Consider the following 21,846-nt stretch of genomic DNA (forward strand, 5'->3'; position numbering starts at 1 on the left):
CCCCCAGGAGGAAGAAGAAAACTGGGGATCCGTCTCTTCTTCTTCGTCTTCTTCTTCTTCTTCCCCCCTTTCCCCGAGAATGCCTCTCTGACGTAAGGTGGCGCAGCACCATGTGTGTGTGTTTGTGTGTCTGTGTGTGTGTGTGTGTGTGTGTGTTAATTGCCTCCCAAGAGTGCAGTGTCCGTACTAATGTTAGATCTCCTCAATCAGCCTGTGCGCGCGCTACACACACTGCTGCAGCCCCCTCCGACCAGCAGCCGAGACTCAACGCGATGCACAACCATGTCAATGCATCCCTCTGCCACCTCTCTCATGCACTGTGTGTGTGTGTGTGTGTGTGTGTGTGTGTGTGTGTGTGTGTGTGTGTGTGTGTGAAGACATGTGGAGGGTTGAAGATGGGGGGGTGGGCCATAAATCTGTTTTTTTTCTTTTCCTTTACTGGAGTATCGAATAGGACAGAACAATGAGGAAAACAATGGGAGGGGAGGAAGAAGTGGATGCAGGAGCAGCTACAGTCTCTCTCCCCTGTTAATGGAAGAAGGGGGGTTGAGGAGAGAGTGTGCATGGGGGGAGGAGGAGGAGGAGGAGAGGCATCGAAAAAGGAGAGTGCACTATAAAAGTGAATGAATTCTGCTGCAGTAAAAAAAAAAGGGAAAAAAAAGCCAGAGTTATTTGCTCTCCTTCTCCTTCTCCTTCTCCTTCTCCTGCCAGCGAGGTCAGATGATTCGCCCGCCAGGCTGCCTCCCCCCCATCAGGGAGGCTCACGACGCTTCAGAGAAAAAGAGTCGCGCGTTTCACAGCCAGCAGCAGCCCATACATGCACCGCATCTATGTTGTTAACCTTTTCTCTCTCTCTCTCTCTCTCTCTCTCTCTTTCTATTCAAAGAAATGCACCACTCTCCTCCTCCCCCCTCCTCTCCCAGCTCTCACTGGCCCTCCCCCTCTCACCTTCCCTCCTACTAGACTCTCTCGCTCTCCCTTTCACTTTCTCTCCCTCTCGTGTTCCGCATAAAGGAGTCACATTTCATTGAACGAGGAGAATCAGGGCTTCATTTTCTTTCCTCCTCTTCCTCTCCTCTCGCAACACATTCCGGTTCCAGTGTCCCCCCTCCTCCTCCTCTCCCCTCTCTCCTTCCCCTCACTTCATTTTTACCCCAATGCATCATTCTCCCATTTCTCCTTCCTCCTGTCCCGTTATCTCCCGAAGTCCCCACACTTTGGGTCAACTCTTTCATCATCTTTTTCGTCTTCTTCGTCTTCTTCATCTTCTTCTTCTTCTTCTTCTTCTCTCTGACTTTTGCTTCCCTCCATGTAGGACACTGCAGTCTTCTTTTTTTCCCCTCTACTTGTTCCCTGTTCTCACTCTTGATTGGGCACTTTTTTTTTTTCCAACCTTGCAGAAACAACTTTTTTGTTTGTGGAAAAGTTTGCCGTCTCTTTTTTCTTCTTCAGATCTCCTACTGAGATTAAGTTTCTGTGTTTTTTTCTGGTTTAATTTTGACTTTTCTTGGTATTTACTTTTGAGGATCCTGGGGGAAAAAAAGACTTAACACACTACCACAAGGTAAGAGACTACTAAGGCCGAGGCTACACTGCATGAAGTTATCCCAGTTTGGAAACAATACTGTGTGACAAAAACTAAAAAAAAAAGAATGCGTCTTTGGAGCGTTTTGCTGCAGGAGCATCAAATCTGCTTGCTTGGCAAAAAAAAATCCCGCACTCCTGAGTTTGAGAGTTGTACTGCATCATTCCTCCGAAAGTAGTTCAGCCGGAATCTGTGCTGCAAAAATCAGTTTAATTCTCCTCACATCCCAAACTAAACAGTTTGAGGTCAGGCGGGGAGAGAGGAGAGTGTGAAAGGAGCCAGCCTCGTCCTGTGGGGCTGTCCAGCAGGACCCCGCTCCTGGTGTGGGACGGATTACATTTCAGCACCATGGACAGCGGCGCTTCGCTCTCTCCCTCCTCTCTCCCCGGGACAAACTCTCCTCTGACGGGACGCCAAACTTTCCAGAAGCAGCTCCTGTGATCTTGCTGAGAAACTTGACTTTTTTTTTCCCTTTCTTTCTTTCTTTCTTTCTTTCTTTGTCTGGCTTCACTTTTCAACTCTCACTTCTACCTCCCGAGCTTACTGGTGAACTGCTGAATATTTTATACACGGACAGCCACAAGTCTGTAACTGTGGTTAAGTGCTCTTTTTGTGCCCCCTCGGAGTCGCGTGTGGTGAGATTAATGATTTTTGATTTTTTTTTTTTTTTACTTAAGTATTATTTCATGCGTCAAAAAAAAATTCAGAGGTTAATTGCAACCCCAAAGACTAATTGCAATCTTGATCAGTTGGGGGCATGCGAGTTCAGATCTCCCTAGTTGCATTTCAGGAGAATGTCCGCAATTTCATGGTTTGAAATGGGGGGGAAAGCACATCTCTTTGAGAGCCAGCCTCAGCAGAAAAAGAGTAGCAAAAAGGGGGGGCAGCCAGCATGAGGGGGAGGAGGAGGAGGAGGAGGAGGAGGAGGAGGAGGAGGAGGGGGCTGAAGCTGCAGAAGGTGAGGTGCAAAATGGAGGAAGAGCCAGAGTACGCATGAGGAAGAGGCTAGAAAGCCGAGCGGAGATGGGGGGAAACAATCTCCACCACCACCTCTCTTTTCTCCCTTGCTGCAGCATTTCCTGCCTCGGCCACCATGTCCTGCGCCACCCTGCTACTACCGCCTCACCACTGCAACTCACACACGGGGAGGGAGGGGAGAGGAGGAGGAGGAGGAGGAGGAGGAGGGAGACACATACTCTCACCTGGCTGCAACAAACCAGGCAGAGAAAAAAAGAGCATAAACGAGGCTTAGTGATCGCGGTGAGAGGAATGCATTTTTTTCCACATTGGACTGATGGATCAGGAGAACGAGGGGGGGACGATGGGAGAAGGGGGGAAAAAATGCATGCACACCGCTCACGCACCAAGCCTGCACTGACGCTAATATATATTAGCAGAAGACACTGCAGCAAGAGGGTGGAGGGGGGGGGAAGGGCGCGCGGGGATTATGGGATGCATTGACTGTGAGGTACCAGCAGCAGTAACCTGGGGGGGGGGGACAGAGAGGAGAGGAGAGGAGAGGAGAGGAGAGAGAGAAGGCACGGGAGGAATTTGGAGGAGTGCTGACTATGCGGGACAGACCCTGGCAGAAAAAGCAAAAAACCTTTACCAATCACAGGGGAGGGGGATGAGAGGGAGAGGGAGATAGAGAGGGGAGGATGGGAAGGCGAAGGGGGAAAAGAGGGGAGAAAAACACCTTGCAGTGGCTCAGGATAGCACCTGAACGGCTGCAAAGGTGTGTGTGTGTGTGTGTGTGTGCGTGTGAGGAGGGAGAGACAGAGAGAGGGAGAGAGGTGTGTTATATCACAAGTAAGAGAGGAGTGATTAGGATAGAGCAGGGGAGGAAGGAAAACAAGTGTAGGGATGTGATGGAGACATGCAGCTGAGCTCTGGGGGGGAGAAGAGGAAGAAGGAGGAGGAGGAGGCGAGTGTGTAATGTATGTTTGTGTGTGTGTGTGTGTGTGTGTGTGTGTGTGTGTGTGTGTGTGTGTGTGTGAGAGAGAGAGAGAGAAAGAGAGGGAAATAGCACGAATTACGTATGTGTTTCTGGTGCGCAGCCATTTTTTCTCCCCCCACCCGCTACCTCATCAAAGGATGTAACCACAAGGCTTCACGCTGTTCCACCCATATCACCTCCCTCCCTGCCTCCTTTCCTCATTCCTCTCCCCCTCATCTCTCCTCATCTCTCTTCTCCTCTCCTCTCCTCTCCTCTCCCCAAGTGTCGAGGAGACCCCAACAGGACAAAACGAGGCACTGCAGCTGCGCGTGAAAAGAAAAAAAAAAAGAAAAAAAAAGAGGCACTGCGGTCACCTCCCCTTTTAGTGCGGTGTCACACCACACGCTGTCCTCCCCTCTCCTTCTCCTCTCCTCCCCTCTCCTCTCCTCTCCTCTCCATCCCTTCCAAATTGTCATTGCACCTCCCGGCGTAACTCTGCCAGGATGAGAGAAAGAGGAGCCAGTTCAGGCGTGTGTGTGGGTGTGTGTGTGTGTGTGTGTGTGTGTGTGTGAGGAAGGAAGGACGGTGGGCACGCGAGGAAGAGGAAGAATAACAATGAAAAGAGTATCATGAATGGAATCCAGAGAGAGAGAGAGAGAGAGGGGGGGGGAGGCCACGCAGTAGTCGCTCTGAGACAAGAGGAAGGGGGGAGGGGAGGGAAGGGAGGGGAGGGGAGGGGGATACTTCTCATCATAATAAAGCTCACCAGCGGCCAATTCCCAAAACATGAATTAAATAGCCAATCAATTAAGCAAGCAGGGAGGAAATGGCCAATCTACCAGAGGCGGCTCCCTCCGCTCAGCAACACCGGCGTGGAGATCTCCGGGGGGCTGACCAATCCACACACACTGCAGCAACAACACCCCCTCGGGGGGGGGGGGGGGGGGGTCTTAAGCCTCGTGCATATTGGACAAGCACCCCCCACCCTTGGAAGCTGCTGCTTCTGCTCCATCCTACTTTTTTCATGAGAATCATGTGCTCCCTGCTTCTTTCTCTCCTTTTAGCCAGCTGGAGATGATTAATACATAGGGCCATTTTCAGGAATAGTCTGGCAGAAATGAAGCCTGTAACGGAGCTGTGAGAGCTCAGCCTCACTCACCACAGGAGGATAAGAGGATAAATGATGAGAAGTTCATATTTTTTATTTTGGTGAAGGAGAGGTCAGAATGCTAAAATCCTAAAACAGCACTGTGAGCACAGGTAGGAAGAAGAGGAGGAGGAGCAGGAGGGGGAGGAGGAGAAGGAGGAGGAGAAAGAGGAGGAAGGGCGGGGGGGGGGGAAGCCATGGGATAGTGTGTCACGTTGGGAAAGGAACTCTATTTTTGGACATGGATAAATCTGAGCTAATATCCCTCAGTATTTTGCATCAGGAGCAAGTAGCTTTAACCTCCACACACACACACAAATACACACACACCTCCCCGACTCTCTCTGCGGTCATCTAAACCTGTCTGCTCCTAATTAATGACGCAGGCCCCTTCCTGCATGATTAGGACCATTACGACCCGGCGGCGCTGTGGGACCGGACCAGACAGGACGGGGAGGTAACGAGGTATTACTGCACCTGACGCCTGACCTGTGAACTGCAGCCGGCGATTATACACCGAGGAAGGAGCAAAGGGAGGGTCGCGGATTAGAGCCTCTGCGGGTGGAGGAATGAGAGGTGAAGCCTCAAGGTCAAAGAAAACTGGGAGAGAGGAAAAAAAAATGGATGGAGGAAGGAGGATGGAGGGAAAGTTCCCTGTAAGCTGATGAGATGAGAGAGAGGAAGAGGGATCACAGTCAAGGAGAGAGGAAGGGGTCAGAAGCAAGAACACACACACACACACAGCCTGGACACGACAGATGCGTAATTCAATCACAGACTCGGAATAGATTTATTCCCCCCCTTCACTCAAACAGCAGCGCCCTCCTTTTTTGTGAGCCCCATCACCTCTCTACCAATCACATCCACTGACAGCACGCCACCATCCCTTCTTTTTTTTTCTTTTCTTTTTTTAAACTAAAATCGAAGGGGTGTTTTCTGGGTTACCCTCGATCTAAAAATAGCGTCGGCTGTAGATTTATAATGCAAAATTGAGGGGGAAGGATGAAGGGAAGAGAGTTCCCAAAGGTGGGGGTGGGGGTGGAGATGAGGAGCACGCTGGAGCCACACTGGATGGCAGGAAGAGGAAGAGGAAGAGAAGTGAAGGAAGAAGAGGCGTTACGAAACTGGAGACTTTGTGTGTGTGTGTGTGTGTGATGCAGCGGAATGCAGATGGGGGACAAGTGGACAGAGAAGGAGAAAGAAGAAGAAAGAAGAAGAAGAAGAAGAAGAAGAAGAAGAAGAAGAAGAAGAAGAGGAGGAGGAGGGCCACGTCTAGACATTTTAGACTTCCTGGATGAGATATCTGTGAGGCTGTGTCCTTCCTGTGGTTACGCTCCAGTGCCATCTTCCTCACACCTCCTCATGTGTGTGTGTATGTGTGTGTGAGTGTTTGTGTGTCAGCCCTCTCACCCTCTTCCTCCTTTACCAAACCTCCATTTCAGGCCCTGACACACACACACTGAGAGAGAGAGAGAGAGAGAGAGAGAGAGAGAGAGGGCACATGCAAGTGAAACAAAAGCATGCGTAAAAAGGCAAGCACGGAGCAATCACACACCCACAGGGAAACTCGTGCAGACAGACACGAAATGATGCCGAGAGGAATGCACACACACACACACACACACACACACCACTCAGAGGCATGAAACTGCTCTGATCCAGCGGTGTTTGTGTGTGTGTGTGTGTGTGTGTGTGTGTGTGTGTGTGTGTGTGTGTGTGTGTGGATGGATGGATGGATGGATGGAGGGGGAAACACCCACCATTCGCGCACCGAACGAGGCATTGCTCGAGATTTTAACCGAGAAAGACGAGCTGTTTCTGTGGAGAAATCAAGTCCGTGCGGCTGAAATCAGGCTGCCACGAGGAAAAGAAAACAAACAAAAAATCTCAGCCGAGAGGTTGAATTTTCACACGATCCCTTAAGGATAGAGCGATCCGATAGACAGGACGGGCTGAAAAATGGCAGTTAATGTGGATTTAAACGATACTTGTTGAATGCAGGCTAGACGCCGTGTTAATATCCTCCCCCTCCTCTCCTCTCCTCTCCTCTCCTCTCTCCATCCTCTGTATCCTCTCTTGTTTTAGAGCTGCCCAATAGATGCCCTGTTGTTAAGACGGGGCTTAAAAAACGCAGAAGAAAAGAAAGAAAGCCACCAAAACACACAGACACGCACACACACACACGCAGAGAGAGAGAGAGAGAGAGAGAGACACGGTTTCATACTCACTTGCTTTCGGTTCAGGCTCGTTTCGGGCGCGTGCAGAAACACGCACATGAAGCTGATTTTGTGTTGTTGGTTTTTTTTTTGTTAAAGAAGAAGAAGAAGAAGAAAAAAAAAGGGGAGTCAATCAGAATGGGTAGTTCTTGCTCTTTTTTTTCTCTCTCTTCTGATTTTTGTCAGAGAGTATATCCAGTGTTTGTCTCGCAGGCACTCACAGGCTGACGCGATTTGTAAGAAATGAGAATGGGATGGCGCGCGTCTGTTGCTGGAAATCACGTTTTTTTTTCTTCCTTTTTCTTTTTTTTCTTCTCTCTTTTTTTTTTTAAAGACACGCCGCTATTGCCGAGTGTGACTTATAGCTGTGTGGTCATGCTGTTGATGGCAAGTGGACGAGTCTTTTTTTTTTCTTTTTTTTCGGATGAGAAAAATGAAGCAGAAGTCCCCCAAGAAAAGCTGCCTTGTTGTTGTTGTATTTTTGTTGTTGTTGTTGTTGTTGTTTCCTCTCTCTTTCCTCTCCCACCTCTTTGTTATTGCCAAAAATAATTGCCAGCCTTTGTCACAGTGTCTCTCTCTCTCTTTCTCTCTCTCTCTCTCTCTCTCTCTCTCTCTCTCTCTCTCTCTCTCTCTTCCTCTCTCTCTCTCTACGCTTCCAGGCGCAGGGCGCAGCTACCCATTCAGCTCCTTCTCCTTCCTCTCTCGTCTCCCACCTCTTTTCCAAAAGAAAAATGTTTTCAATGGAGACGCAGCTCTTGAAGACACCTCTCTCCTTTTTCTTTGCCTTTCCCTCTCTCTGTGGCGCGCGTGTGTGCCTCTCTCTGTTCCCTTTTGGAGGAGCGTCACCTTCTGCACTATTTTTTTTTCTCCTCAGACGATACATGTGGGCGGATTAGAGAACAAGACAGAGAGAGAGAGAGGGGTGGGAGGACCCCGGTGAATACAGAGGCTAATTTTCTCATATGTCTGCTGAACTTCATAAATACATATGCTGCTGGTGGTGGTGGAGGTAGTGGCGATGGTGGTGGTGGGGGTGAAACGTGCGCACGGCGGAGCTGTAAGAGGAACGATTGTGTTGTGTATTTATTTCCATTTGTTTAATTGGCGCTTTCTCTTTTTTCCTCTCCATCCATCCATCCATCTATCCATCCTTCCTCTTCTTCTTCTTCTTCTTCTTCTTCTTCTTCCTCTTCTTCCCCACTTAGCCCACATTGCCCACACATGCTCACTCTGCTGGACGGACGCAAAAACACCATTTTGTCTACAGGTCTCCCAGCTTTGACTCCGTGGTGCTTGGCTGACATCAGCAGTCATGTGGTAAGCAGGGAAGCAGGTGGGTTACATGATGGAGTGAGGAGTAATGTGTTCTGTGATAATAATAATAATGATGATGATGATGATGATGACGATGATGATGAAGAGAGGAGGAACAGACACTGTTTTGCCAAAGCCATCTGAGAAAAATGCCACCACATCAGTGAAATCCCTGGAATAAGACAAGCTGCCGGAATATAAAAGATAGATCACTTCAGTCTGTAGGTGTCAAGGGGCACATGTGAAAATAAAAAAAACAAAACATGGGCTTGTTATTCGGACATCACGGTTACTGTCAGTGCACTTATCGACAGGAAACCCCATCGAACCTCGCCTCATGAAAATTACAACAGCAGTAAAAGGGCAAAAAGGCCATTGCTGAGGTGCTGCTAGCATTTTTCCTTTGACCACAAAAGGTTCTTGTAAAAGCAAAGTGCAGATAGACAGAGCAGAGATGAGTAAAAGGAGAGACAATGAGATGGCAGTTTTTCTTTTCTGAAAAGAGCCTCTATAATCAGTTCTGAAGAGATTGACTGTTTAAAAAGCTGTTTAATAGGAAGAATTTGACCAATTTTCAAAAGCAAAGATGAATAAAAGCTACGTTAACATCTACAGGGGCTTCAGACGGAGGAAAAAAACATGTGAACAAGCTCCAGAAAACACCGAGCCACTGCCCCTTCCTTTACAAGGACTACCAGAACTCGTAAAAACACTTAGTTTCTTCAGTGGGCCATTATCCGTCAATAATTCTGGCAGATAAGAAATCTGGGAAATTGTGTCGGCTGGGATACTGTGTTGTGACAGACCGCAGAGAAAGAGGGCGAGCTGTCAGATGCAGAGAAGTGAGAACATTATGCCTGATAAGTACACAAACACTTAGTAGCACGAGTAGCGCAAAGGAAGCTTGAATTGGCAGCTATTCTGGATCGCACATCAGTCCGCAAGACAATAAATGAATGTTGCATTTAACATTTAGAAACCAAGTCACACCTTGTGTGGCTCCCGACCAATACCTCCACCAAGAGCTGTTTTCTGCTCCCTCGGGAAACACTGCATAACTATTCTGCACTATATCACTCCTTGTTCCTTTACAACCCCGCCACCCAAACCCCTGCAGCACCGTTAAGAATCGGTCAAACACAAGAATTATACTGGTACTCAACACCATGATACATAATTCAAGCTGTTAAAACAGTAGTCTGAGCCCTTTTAGCCACGTCTGTAGCCAAGTCATCGTTCTGTATCTGTAAAATTTATCAAAGCATTTGTTAAAGGCAATGAGGATGTGATATTTTGTGATATCGTCGTGTTTGTGTTGTTCTGAGAATATCATAAGAAATGTTGGTCAAGGACAGTTGAAAGTGACCAGTCACATTTTTGTAATGTCATAGGTTAGCAACTTGGGAGAAAACACACATGGGAGAAGTTATCGTTCCGAACAAAACAGAAACAGAAAACTGAAAAGAAATGTAATATTACAAGAAACAAGGAACAACACCAACACAGTTTTATCAGATCCACCATAAAACAAGAAGACACAGCATCTACAGCCATGCTAGCAGAAGTGCCACAGCAATGCAATACTGAGGGGTTAGTGCTAACATCAACAAGCTATAAAATCTCACAGTAATAATGCTGTGTCTAGCCAGTAAAATTTAACCAGGATCACCATCTTAGCCTAGTATGTTAGCATGCTAACATCTGAAAATTAGCACTAAACGTGCAGCTAAAGCTAAAGGCGGTGTCAGTTTATGGGACAAACTGACACTATGACATAATGATGGCAGAATTATTAGAATTTACTCTCAATGGGCCGTGAATACTGGTAACCCATCCAATAGTTGTTGATCTTTCACTCTGTACCAAAGAGAAAGTCAACCTCGTGATGGCGCTATAGTGGAGCAAAGTGGTTGAGCGACCAATCTAAAGACAGCCGTTGCCACCACCAGAGCCACACTGCTAGCATGGCTTAAAAACAAATGAGCTATGAATCAATGTAGATAGAACTCCATGTCACATCCCATTTCATTACACTAATTCCATTTCATAGCTCTGTAAGGATCATCTAATAATTAAATTCATGAACAGCACTTAAATGTTCATCTGGCAATGACCAATAAGTGGATCAATCCCCTCCTGGAGGCAAAATTCAGTGCGCCAAACTTAGAGCGAACGAACCCTCAGCATCCGCAGACCAGACCAGACGAGATGAGCAGGAAGCCGCGCACAGAAAGTAGCTGACAGTGTTTCTTCATCAACCTGCATAAATACTGAATGTCCAACTTTGTTCGTCCTAAGAGTGGGCATTAGTCAACACAGACACATTCACAGCTGGTCTCTCGGCGGCAGCATGCAGCAGCTCATGCATAAGGAAGCAGTGAGCAGCCGACCTGAGGAGACGTTGTGTGGTCACAAGAAAAATCCTCAATCACCGACGGAGGAAAGAGCAGATCTGTGGTGATGATGTCCATTATTTCCAGTAAATGTCGGCTTTCTATGACACCGAACACTGTACATATTAGCCTATACTGTATGTACATCTACCATGTACAGTGTATTTGCACAGGATTATACTGTAGGGTAAATGCAAAGGATCGCTGGCCTTGAGGACGCAAAGTCTTGACTGACACTGAGAAACTGGCGCTTCAATAATCTGCATTGACGTCGTCCACCACTAAACGAAAAACAGTGTCTGTTGACTTGGTGGACAGAAATGAAAAACACTTTGTCATAAATTAATCTTCAGGTCTTTAATTTATCTCGTGTTCAGAGGAAGGCAGTTGGATATAAAACTGGTGTTGGTGTGAAACAAGACGCACAGATATAAACATTTTGCCGAGCTGTGTGTGTAAAGAAAACCACAGACCACACAACGAATGTCAATACTGACTCTAATCACTTTGGAGGCAGTAGTATGGAAGACCGTGAGCTAGGTTTTTATTGAATTATGCAGTAAGTGCCATGTTAGCAGAAGCAGTAATGCCTCCAGTCCCATCATGACATTTGTTCAACCAGTGGACGCAGCCCTGATTATAACCATGTTATTTCCAGCTCCGCAGTTATCAGAAGGAAAAATTCCAGCAAACTAGTCCGTAAAGAGGCCCTCAGTTTCTAATCTGGTATCTTATTACCTGATTAATTAATTCATTTTTAAAGACATAATTGCTGTAATATTGTTAGCATGTAACCAAAGCCTTGATCATCCGTTCCCAGAGCCTCGCTGAGACCAGAGTTTTAAACAAACAGTATGAAACAGCGGCTCTGACAGAACAGCTGTACATGGTGTTCTTTCCTGCCGGTATCACATACAATCACAGCACAGACCTGAAGAGTCATTCCGAAAGGCACTACAGGAAGCGTGCGGCCAAGATGAGACCGAATCACGTTTTGGGTTCATTTGAGCAGAAATGAAATTAGCCATCGATATCTAATTGAATAGACGTGCTCTGCATGATCTGCTCCGCCCGCCTGTGAGCCATCACATCGTGGAGCCATGCAGGCAGCTCCAGGACGGATGGCGCAGCGGATGAATGATGACTGCAACGCTCTGTGGGTTAATACTTTCTGTATAATTTCTCAGAAATCACATGTCTTTACAATAAAACCACGTTTAATATAAAAGTGCTCTTGAGTGGTCAGTCATTTTTTTTTTTTTTTATCCCTGAAGGTCATAATCTGAAGTGTTTCCTTGCTGTGTTCTGCATCCTGGTTTCCTGGAAATTTGACACCTGTCAAGGTGAATGACAACATAAATGCATTTGGGACAAAAGGACATTTCATCCACACTGGAAACAGTGTGTGTTTTTAGCCTTTTGGCTGCAACCGAGCAGCTCTTAATGCAGCATCAAGGTCAGATAACTATTAAAAAAGGCTGTGGCAGATTAAAGAATTGTACTGCATCAAAAGCTTAGATGTGTGGTTACAAGATAAGTTCACCCAAAAAGAAGATGATGGATGGATGGATAGATGGATGGGTGGATGGGTGGATAGATGGATAGATGGATGGATGGATGGGTGGATAGATGGATGGATAGATGGATGGATGGATGGATAGATAGGTACATCTGAGTTACCCTTACAGAGTTCATTGTAGATAATCATTATATTTGTAAGGTTTAGAATTGTGGCTCTCAGGACGCCTCTCAGCAATACAGTTCCTATAGCGGGCCACAGCAACCGGTCTGTACCTTCTTCTCATAAGAAAAAAACCCAGACTGGGCTGCGTGATGAGTCTCTTCTTTTAAGCCTCTGTCCTTAAATGGCTGCCATTAGCTTTCATTATTCATAAGTGTTGCACGCGCCCACACTCCAACTTGTTCTTTCTGGTTAAGATCCGTACAAAATGGCCTCCATACGGAGAACGCTCGCAGACCTCCTCTGAATTTAACCATTTCAGCTGATTCTAATTTGAGATCATCTGCTGACTTTTAGTTTGCCAATCATTTCTAGATTCCCCGTAGAGACACAGTTATCATACCTCTTGCAGACCTGGCTGCTCTTAAAGTCTTTATCATATAAACCAGGATAAAATTTTGAATGTTTAAATATTTCGTTACAGTTGAGGAAAAGGTTTATAGTTTGGTTTGGTTAGGTTTGCATTTGTTCCAATAATTTATACATTACTTATTTCAACAGAGTATCAATCACCTTTGGCTAATTCAATTATTTTTTCCAATTATTATAATATTTTTTCAGTTTAAACGACACAATCTCTTCATGTACCTCCCCTGGTTGGTGTCACTGGTCTACTGTACAACAAAGCTTCTTGTTTTGTGATTAGCTTTATCATACTTACTTGTGAGGTGTATACCTTTAAATCTTTAGCCTCTAGGAGGAGACATTACATAGGTTAACAGTTTTCTGTGGGGAAATACAGCGAGGAATCATCTCTGCTGTTCCCACACACTAGTCATAACACAGCTGTGATCAGGAAACAATTTTCAAAAAGTAACGCATCTACACAGGTCAACTGCTGCATTTCAGTTTAAATTGAGGCATTCCGTGCTGCTTCTCCTCTGCCAGAGTCCTCCGCCGCAACCGACCGAAACTCTGTGTACTGTAGGGCCTAATTTAGAGCCTGGAGGCTGCACTCCAAGGGCGGCGGTTTCATTTCAGCAATGTGGGGCACACTGTGCATCAGCTTCTGGGCAGCAAATCATACTGACACACTGTTGGCACTCGGGGAGCCTAAAGTCCTGACTTTATAACTGGGATAAAAAAGGAAAAAGGAAAAATCTAAATCAGCTCCACAGAAAAATGAGGGCATGAATATGATAATAGTTAATTTGATTATAGTAATGATATAAAGTCACATAGCAGAGTCTTTAAGATGCGTTATGACAAAACAGCTGGGTACATTTGTGACCATATCCTTTCTGTTATAAATTCCTTGTGCCGTTTCTGTGAGAAAGACGACAAAGGTTTCCTCTACCGAGACCTCCAGAGTCTGTCTGATCTGATCCATAACTTAGCTTAATTTAGAGCCTGGACTCCCCTTGACCAAGGTTTCATTCCCACTATGAGGGGGACAGATTCTCCATCAAACAGGGGCAGCAAATCACGCTGACACACAGTGAGATCGCAGGGAGCCTAAATCACTCACTCGGTCACTGGGATTAAAGCCCAAGGTACACCTGTGCAGAGGAATACACAGCTGTGAGAAGCAAAAGTCAGCTTTGGCCATCAATGAGGCAGTCAATAGTCTGAACTAAGCTGTTGTACAGCAGCATCACGAGCAAGAGGATTTTCATAGCTACCAGACACAGGTGTCACCATGCATTCAAATATCCTGTGGATCCTTAGGTCCTAAGAGAGCAGATCACAAAAATATATACGCCCACAAATTCAAGAGGAGTGGATTTCTGATATTCTATGTCGTTTCTCAGAGAGCTCAGTTTAAGGTAATATCGGAGCCAAATCAGCTCGCTTCTGTCTTTCACAAAAACTGTGTCATTATATTATAAAAATAAACTTGACATAGCTTCATAGACAGAAAAGACAGAAAGTTCTCTCATTTAATTCATACTTCTCAAAACATCCAGCTTCTAAGGCATCAAGGAATCAAATGATTAAAAACAAAACATAACACTGTAACCATGACACAAAAACAATACGCTTTGTGTGCTAGCAGACAAAAAAATTCAGAACTCCAGAGAGGATATTGGATGTCAAATGATTTGAACATCTGTCTACCAGTGATGGGAATATCATTTCGGGAAATTATGTCTGGGAATATTTGAGGAGGAAATGGATGAAAGGATCGGTGTAAATAATATCTCCCCTATGTTTTAAATCAGCCAAAACGATCTTTCTCCTTCTGAAAAGTCCACTCGCAGGAGATCAGTCTGACAAAGTCCACCTGTGGACATCTTGTTTTTAATGATCTCTTTTTGTTGTGATAGAGTTTCCAAAAACAAAGACCTCAAACTCCTCTTGCAGCTGTGTGTTCAAAGTCCCACTGGCTTCTTGTCCTCGTTCTTGGGCGATTTGGGATTTCTCTTATTCTTTTTGTCGGAGTCTTTGTTTTGCTGACTTTCTTTAATCTCTTTTTCCCACTGTTTCCTCACGAGCGTGTAGAGCCTCATGGTAGCCTGTGCGTCTTGGACCTGACAGATAGCAAAGAGAGGAGGGAGATGGGTGTGAGATGTTTTACAGTGGACGTGTTGCAGCTCCAAAACAAGAAGAGAAAGGTGATGGTTTGGAGACTTACGGATGAATGTTCACCCTGCTGGACATTAACGTTGAGTATTTCTTTACAGAGGACTCTCAGCGCGGGTCGAGAAGTCTAAAAAACACGAAAATAGTCATTCAGATTACAGCAATGATTCTGAGAATTAGATCAGGAACACCATCGGGTCGTAGAGGTACCTTCGCAGTCTTCTGGAAAGGTTTGTACTTCTGCGTGTCCCGGATTTTCTTTTTTGGATGATCCAAGAGTAAAATCTGAAACAGGAACATTGAAGATTGGTTTGCAAGTGCTGACAGTTATTTTGAAAATTGTTTCCTTTTCCTCTCAGATGCTTCCTCCAGGCTACCTTTAAGTCGTTGTGTATGGCGTGTCCAACCACTATTCTGCCTTTTAGGATCTCAGCCACCTCCCTCTGCACAGTCCGTACATCCTCTCCTGCAGCGGGAAAAAATTATGAATGAGAAATTATGGTACAACAGTACATGGAGACTATTTTAAAAGGGACACTTTAAAGCAATTATTTACAGTTTCTACAGTTTTTATTTATTATAGTTTCTCATCATAGCTGCCTTCATGACTCACCATCCTTGATGTCCTCTGGCCGGATGCCGCTGAACTCTGTCCTGTAGTCCGTCACCTTCTCCGTGGGTTTCACATATTTGTCATAGATGCATTTCCCAAAGTGGTTCACGAGGGACACACGAGCCAAGAGGCTGTCCTCTCCATTAGGTCCGACTCCCACCATCTCGCAATCGATGGCCACGGCTCTGGTGAGGCTAATGATTGGCGGGGAGCAAGCGGGGTGATAAGAGAGGACAGTCGTCACTACTATGTCAATCTGGCTGAGGAGTTAGAGCCGTTGAGACGTAGCTTTTTCTGTTACATACATAATAAAATGATTTGAAGAAGAACTATTGTGCTTTTTCTTCAGTGTGTTACAGGTTCTCGTGCATTGAAAAGACCATGAAAGTTAAAAAAGGCCAAAGTCAGCACATACAGAAGTTCTTCTCTTCCACACAGAACACTGATCCTGAAACACCTCGTCAGTAGTCGAGTGATGTAGTTTGTGACATCAGACTACATCCCCATGTCACATATTCTTATCATTTCTGCCTAGTGTCTAGTTTGGAATGGAAGAATTAATTTAGCACAGCTGCTCTGTTGTTGTTAGTAGTCCTGGCTCAGGCATGGGCCAGCTGACCAATCAGAGCAAGCCATGTATTCAGGAGGTGGGAAAGAGAAAGGAGCACAAACAAAGTGTTTCTGACAGAGGAGGAATACAAAGCTGTTGTGTTTGAGCATCAAAGCATGTCAGCCTTTTCCAGTACTAACCCTAGTAGCAGTCACAAGACTAAAAGCAGAACTACCTAACTACAGTATCTATCTTTCTCAGGCCATTTGTTTAATGTGCCAATCTTCTTCCTCAGTATGTTGTCATGTTCTAAACGTTTGATTAAGTATGTTTTTCCTCCCTTCAAGGCAACTTAAGGTTCAGCTTTGTATTTACAAACTATGTTTCAACAATTAGGAAAATTAAAATAGTCATTCTTTAGCTTTCAATAGTGAAAAACCGCTTTCTGAGGGCCTATTCTTCAGTCTCAGGTGTAAGAAATCCATACTTGATCGCCCCTCCAACGAGGCATTTCTAAATCAGCCCCTGCTGATTAGAAATAAAGCTACAAGCTGATTTTCATGCTGTTACAAAATAAAATTGAAACCAGTCTCACTGTCTGGAGGGAAGAGAAAACACATCCATTAATCTAAAAATGTTAGGCAGAATGTAACAGAAATAGGCTGCTAATTTTGGAAAATATTTGTTTTCCTTGCCAGAAGTTAAATGAGAACATTTACACTACTCCAACTGGAGTGTTATCAATCTTATCACCTATTTCCTGCCAAGAACGCAAACAAGTGAATTATCCAAAAAGTCAAACTACATGTGCACCATTTGTGAAATGCCCTCAAATATACACAAACACCAGCATGGTCCTTTAAAATAATATTCACATATTGTATTCATAGCATAATAACAACACTGTAGCTAGATTGCTGCCAATGCTGCATTCAGGCTGTTTCAGACTTATCAGATACTAACTCAACTGCGTAATTCAGAAGATGCAGGTTTAGCTTAGCAATATATTTTACTGACATTATCATTATCAACATTAATTTGGATGATAGGATTCTGAGTGATTTAAGTTGTGGTTGTCTGTCACATTACATCCGTGTCAGTAACAGTATGACCTGAACCCTCCTGAAGCACGTCTTGTTTTGTAACATCACATTACACGCTCACCCCTCAAAGGCTTTCTCCTTGACCAGAGCGCTCTCTGTGTCCTTGTGCTTCTTGACGCCCTGCTTCCTCCTCATGATCTCTGCTGCCTCTGCTCCCACTGTTGCCTCAATGTCGTCAGGATCCACATCATCGAACCACAGGTCATCTCTACAAAATCACAGGACGAGATGAACTTAGCGGTCACAATTATTCTTGACATGAACATGACCTGAATTCAGCGCTGTATATACTTACGCTGTAGGTTTCCTCTCTTCAACAGCAGACTTATTTTTTTTGGCTGCTTGCTCGCTGTCAGACTTTCCACCCTCCTTTTTCCTTTTTGGAGCAGCAGGCTTACCCGAGACCGCTGGGACCTTCAGGTTCACCTGAGAAACCTCGGGGACAACACTGGTCGGGGCCGTCTTGTGCTTCGCTTTTTTCACTGTGTCTGTCTGCTTGGGACATACATTGTTCTTGGAAATATCTTTGGAAGAGGTTTCTTCAGCCTTTTTTTTCTGCAGGGTACCATTGTGGGGTTTTGGTGGCACGGACTTCTTCTTTGCTGGTTGACTGACCTTCAGCACCTGCAGAAAGTTTAGAAAAGTGTGACCAGTTTTATTTAGGGAAGCAGAAACAAGTACAAGGTTATGGAGTGAAAACTTGTTAGTATGCTTCTCACCTCTTGTAATGTTTTCCAGTTAGAGGAGAAGTCCTGGGCATCTTTTGGGGGTTGGGGGTTCTGGTTTTGCTGAACTTTAGGTTTTTCCTTCTTCTGGGGAGGAGGTTTTAGCTTGACATACTTCACCTCCAGCCACTGTTTGCGTTTCTTTTTCGCTGTGAATTGTGTCTCTGTAGATTTTGGTCGTCGTGTCTTGGCAGACGATTCCGTCTTTGTTGTCTGTACCTTTGACATGACGGCCACTTTCACTGAAACACTTGGTATTATGTTTAAAGTCTGTCAAATCTTTCCCTCTTCCTCAGCCACGCTGGGCCGTCACAGCTCCGTCACTTGGTTGCCAGGTCACGTTCAAAAAGTAACGGTCAGTGACGTATCACTGAGAACTGTTCCCCCGAAGTAAATTTACCGTGTAGCGGCACCGACACAGAGTAATTGCTCGGAAACTGCCCTTAATATCTGAGAGACTTGCTCAGTGGTACACCTCAGCTGCTGCAAAACCATGCTGGATTGTGTATTTCCGAAATGTGCAGCAGGGCATTCTGTCCGGCAGAAACATGGAATCGTAACGTCGTAGTTATTTTTAGTGGTTTACTAAGCTCGATATTTCACCAATTACAGTGTCGTATTTCGATTCATATAAGCACAAATTCATATCAAATATTGATACACTTAAAATCATGTTTTGCTGTTTGTTTTGCCTCCTATTCCTAATGCGGAACTTACCTTCTGGAAAACGTGTGACACCGGACCGGACATCGGGCGGGACAAAACGTAGGCAAGCTAATTGAGCGACGATGTTTGACAGCTTTGTGTGTCAGAGCGAAGAAAGGGGCTTAAAATGTAGATTTTAATCTTGTTTTAAACTTTCATTTTTGAGAAATACGTCGCGTCGCATATTTCAAGGACATCTGGGTAAATGTCCAAACCTCACTTTAGCTGCATTGACAGGAAAAAAGAGCAACACATCTGATTGTTGTGACAATTCTTGTGCTAGCAGTTAACTTTAACACATATTTATAAGCATGTAACTGGAGCGAACATTGGGTTAGATTACAGTGGTGTCAAACTGATCCAGTAAAGGGCCGTGTGGCTGCAGGTTTTCATTCCAACCAAGCAAGAACACACCTGATCCAAATCAGGTGTGTTCTTGCTTGGTGTGTTCTTGCTTGGTTGGAATGAAAACAGGTGTGTTCTTGCTTGGTTGGAATGAAAACCTGCAGCCACACGGCCCTTTACTGGATCAGTTTGACACCACTGGGTTAGAAGCTGTAATCATTCCTCGAATTGCCACACTTCTTAATGTTACCTTTTATTTGGTTGTGGTTTCAGATCATGGTGGAAAACTCTCCCTCTCCCCTGCCTGAGAGGGCCATTTATGGCTTTGTTCTTTACCTTGGCTCACATTTTGGCTTCTGTAAGTAAACTACTCATATTTTTCTTTTCCAATGATAAAATGATAGACGACATGTTTATAACGTCTGGTCCAGGTACATAACGTTACGTGAATTGAATAGCATGTTCATACCAGTTTACATACATTACCAGTTCCACTGCAGGGACATTATTCCAGTGGGCTCATAAAGCAACACGGGCAAGTTACATAGTCTTAGATATGAGACACAAAAACACATAGAAAATATAACCTCTGTTTGAGCGTCTCGTCTGTTGTCATTGCACCCCATTCACAAAGTTAAGCATATATTTTCTTGTCACTTTAGTTTAACACTACTTACATCTTCTACCATTTTGGATTCTGGGGTTTTTTTTTTGGCGGGGGGGGGGGGGGGGGAATCAACCAATGTTGAGGACATAAAACGTTGTATTTTTATTAAAAGTATTGATATTGTGGAAAAATAATATTGAGACTGTTTCAAATATTCAGAATCCACATGTATCAGTATATAGTCCTTGCTCAGCCAAGTAACAAATCTTTCAGCTTTTACTCAACACAGCAAGACATGACAGCATAAACAGAATAATGTCTCTTTTCTAGCATTGGTCAAATTGGCTTAATATTGTGAAATAAAAATTTAGGTGTGCCCAAATACCAATTGTATTCATTTGTTTCCATTTTTCTTGTCTATAAAACGTTTTGAGTTTCGTCCGTATTGTTTTTTGTTTGTTTTTTTTGCTTGTGATCAGTTAAGGTAATAGACGTAAATATGAAAAACCAAAAGACCATCTTCAAAATAAAATACAGTGTTTGTTCTTTTAATTTACTGAAGAATATAAAAGGTTCATTTTTTATCCTTGAGTCTGATCTGGCTAAGTACTCTACCGATGTATTTTAAATTCCCAGAAAATCCTAATACAGTGAGTCAGATGTAGTCATTCAACTCACTCACTGTCATGTTAAGATGATTGTAAATCATACATTAACACTGGCAGTGCGTGTAAAGTAACAGCAAATGTCAGCATGTCCTATCCTTCATTTCTCAGTGTGAATGAGTATTCAAACCATAAACTCTGTCATCTGGGTCGGCTGTCCTTCACTTACTTTCCTGTCTTCACTCCACAGGTCTGTTTTGCCTGTGGGCATATGTACCAGAGGAGTGGCTTCATTCAATAGGACTCACTTACTGGCCTCAGAAGTAAGGAGAATAATATAATCAGATTATATTCATCCAATAATGAGTTCCCTCTCTTGACTGTTAAATAAAGTCATGTGCCTCGGATAATATACGTACTACATTAGACGTTTATTTTCTGTTGACTTAAATGTTTTGTTTTGTGTAGATATTGGGCCCTTGCTGTGCCGATCTATCTGCTGGTCGCATTAATGATTGCTTTGGTGTTGCTGTTCGGAGTGAACATGAACAACACGGCTCCACTCGACTCTATTGACAACATCACAGGTGAACATGTTGCACCTGTGTGGATAAATTTGGACTACAAATGCTCCCGATATTAACTTTGTAATTAATGTTTTCAAATGTTAGGAGGATTTTCTCACCGAGTTTCAAATTCCTTCTCCTTTCTGTCACAGATGTGTACGCTCAGGGCCAAAAGCCAAATGGCTGCCACAAGGGGGGAATACCCAGACTGAAAGATGTTTCCATAAGCGAAGTCAACAACATTTTCTATTTGACGCCCGAGCAATAATAAGCACAAACTTATTTTCACTGGGGGCAGAGCTGAAGTGAAGCTGCTGGGGATTTACTGTGCCGTCACTGTTTACACTTTATTTATTTGTCCAGGAACAGTGCACAGCAGGGCAAAGATGTACTTAATAAATGTACTTTTTCTACATCTACATTGGACAAACTCGTGTCCTGTGACATGCTTAATGTGGTGTAACATAATATTCTGGCCAAATGAACATACTATTAGAGCAACTTGTACATTTGGTGAAAATGGAAGCATATAATTATATTCAATTAATTTTGTACTTTTTATCAATGTTGTGCATTTATTACACTTTTAATAATAACATTATTATCATATAAAATATATCAGCTATGCTTTCTTTATACAAATATCCTCTTGCATTATGAATTTTAAGGGCAAGATTCTAACCTGGAGATCAATTGCTATAAATTTAGGAGTGAAGATTTAGCAAATCACAGTTTCTGGAACAGTTTAAAATTGTCTGATTCAAAATTACAACTTGCATCACTAGACAAGATTTTATTGCCAAATACATCAATCTGATTGGTTTCAACCCCAACTACACATATATAGGTATGCACAAGTCAGGGTCCATGTGTAACGAATGATGATTATAGTTTCCCTGAGTACTTCAAAATCAAAATACGCTTTATTGAGCAACTTAAAACCAGAGTGAAAATGTTTGAGGTCAGGTGTATGTATCATAATACATAAAGAAGCAACAATGACCATCAGTATACAGTGCCTATGTACACAAGTGTATCTGCAAACTGCAAACAAATACAAACAAATAAATAGTGCAAAAACAAACACTGTGGGTGATTATGTACAGTGTATGCAAAGCATGTGTCTGTGTACAATAAATTAAGTTCTATTTGATAGTGGTGGGTGATATGTA

General features: G+C 44.1%; 3 protein-coding genes across 9 annotated transcripts in view; 1 reads left to right on the forward strand and 2 right to left on the reverse strand.

Annotated features, from left to right (window-relative positions):
• Positions 1–8,099, reverse strand: part of LOC115570949 (potassium voltage-gated channel subfamily C member 1-like) — a 60,504-nt gene extending 52,405 nt beyond the window's left edge. For 2 of the 5 annotated variants that reach the window (XM_030399796.1, XM_030399795.1), the window contains exon 1: positions 6,897–8,099. The gene's annotated coding sequence lies outside the window, so the exon portion shown is untranslated. The remainder of the gene's footprint in view (positions 1–6,896) is intronic. The other 3 variants (XM_030399797.1, XM_030399799.1, XM_030399798.1) reach the window with 3 other exon arrangements.
• pigp (phosphatidylinositol glycan anchor biosynthesis, class P) lies at positions 966–21,758 on the forward strand. 3 transcript variants are annotated; one of them, XM_030399802.1, is made up of 6 exons: positions 966–1,564; positions 8,090–8,201; positions 19,170–19,254; positions 20,359–20,431; positions 20,577–20,695; positions 20,827–21,758. In XM_030399802.1, exons 2-6 carry the CDS (start codon positions 8,106–8,108, stop codon positions 20,940–20,942), a joined length of 489 nt encoding a protein of 162 aa, XP_030255662.1. In that variant the 5' UTR covers positions 966–1,564; positions 8,090–8,105; the 3' UTR covers positions 20,943–21,758. The 3 variants fall into 3 exon arrangements, with proteins under 3 accessions (XP_030255662.1, XP_030255664.1, XP_030255665.1); XM_030399804.1 differs by lacking the exons at positions 966–1,564; positions 8,090–8,201 and adding an exon at positions 18,513–18,752; XM_030399805.1 differs by lacking the exons at positions 966–1,564; positions 8,090–8,201 and adding an exon at positions 18,587–18,611.
• On the reverse strand, positions 14,538–18,355 carry rexo4 (REX4 homolog, 3'-5' exonuclease). The gene is made up of 8 exons (XM_030399800.1): positions 17,841–18,355; positions 17,417–17,745; positions 17,183–17,329; positions 15,469–15,662; positions 15,233–15,321; positions 15,066–15,140; positions 14,908–14,982; positions 14,538–14,803 (listed from the first exon to the last, which is right to left on the reverse strand). The coding sequence occupies exons 1-8, from the start codon at positions 18,072–18,074 to the stop codon at positions 14,645–14,647; spliced, it is 1,302 nt and encodes a 433-aa protein (XP_030255660.1). The 5' UTR covers positions 18,075–18,355; the 3' UTR covers positions 14,538–14,644.
• Positions 21,759–21,846: the final 88 nt, after the last annotated feature.

The sequence above is a fragment of the Sparus aurata genome, chromosome 20 (assembly GCF_900880675.1).
Source record: "Sparus aurata chromosome 20, fSpaAur1.1, whole genome shotgun sequence".
In the NCBI taxonomy this organism is placed as follows: Eukaryota; Metazoa; Chordata; class Actinopteri; order Spariformes; family Sparidae; genus Sparus; species Sparus aurata.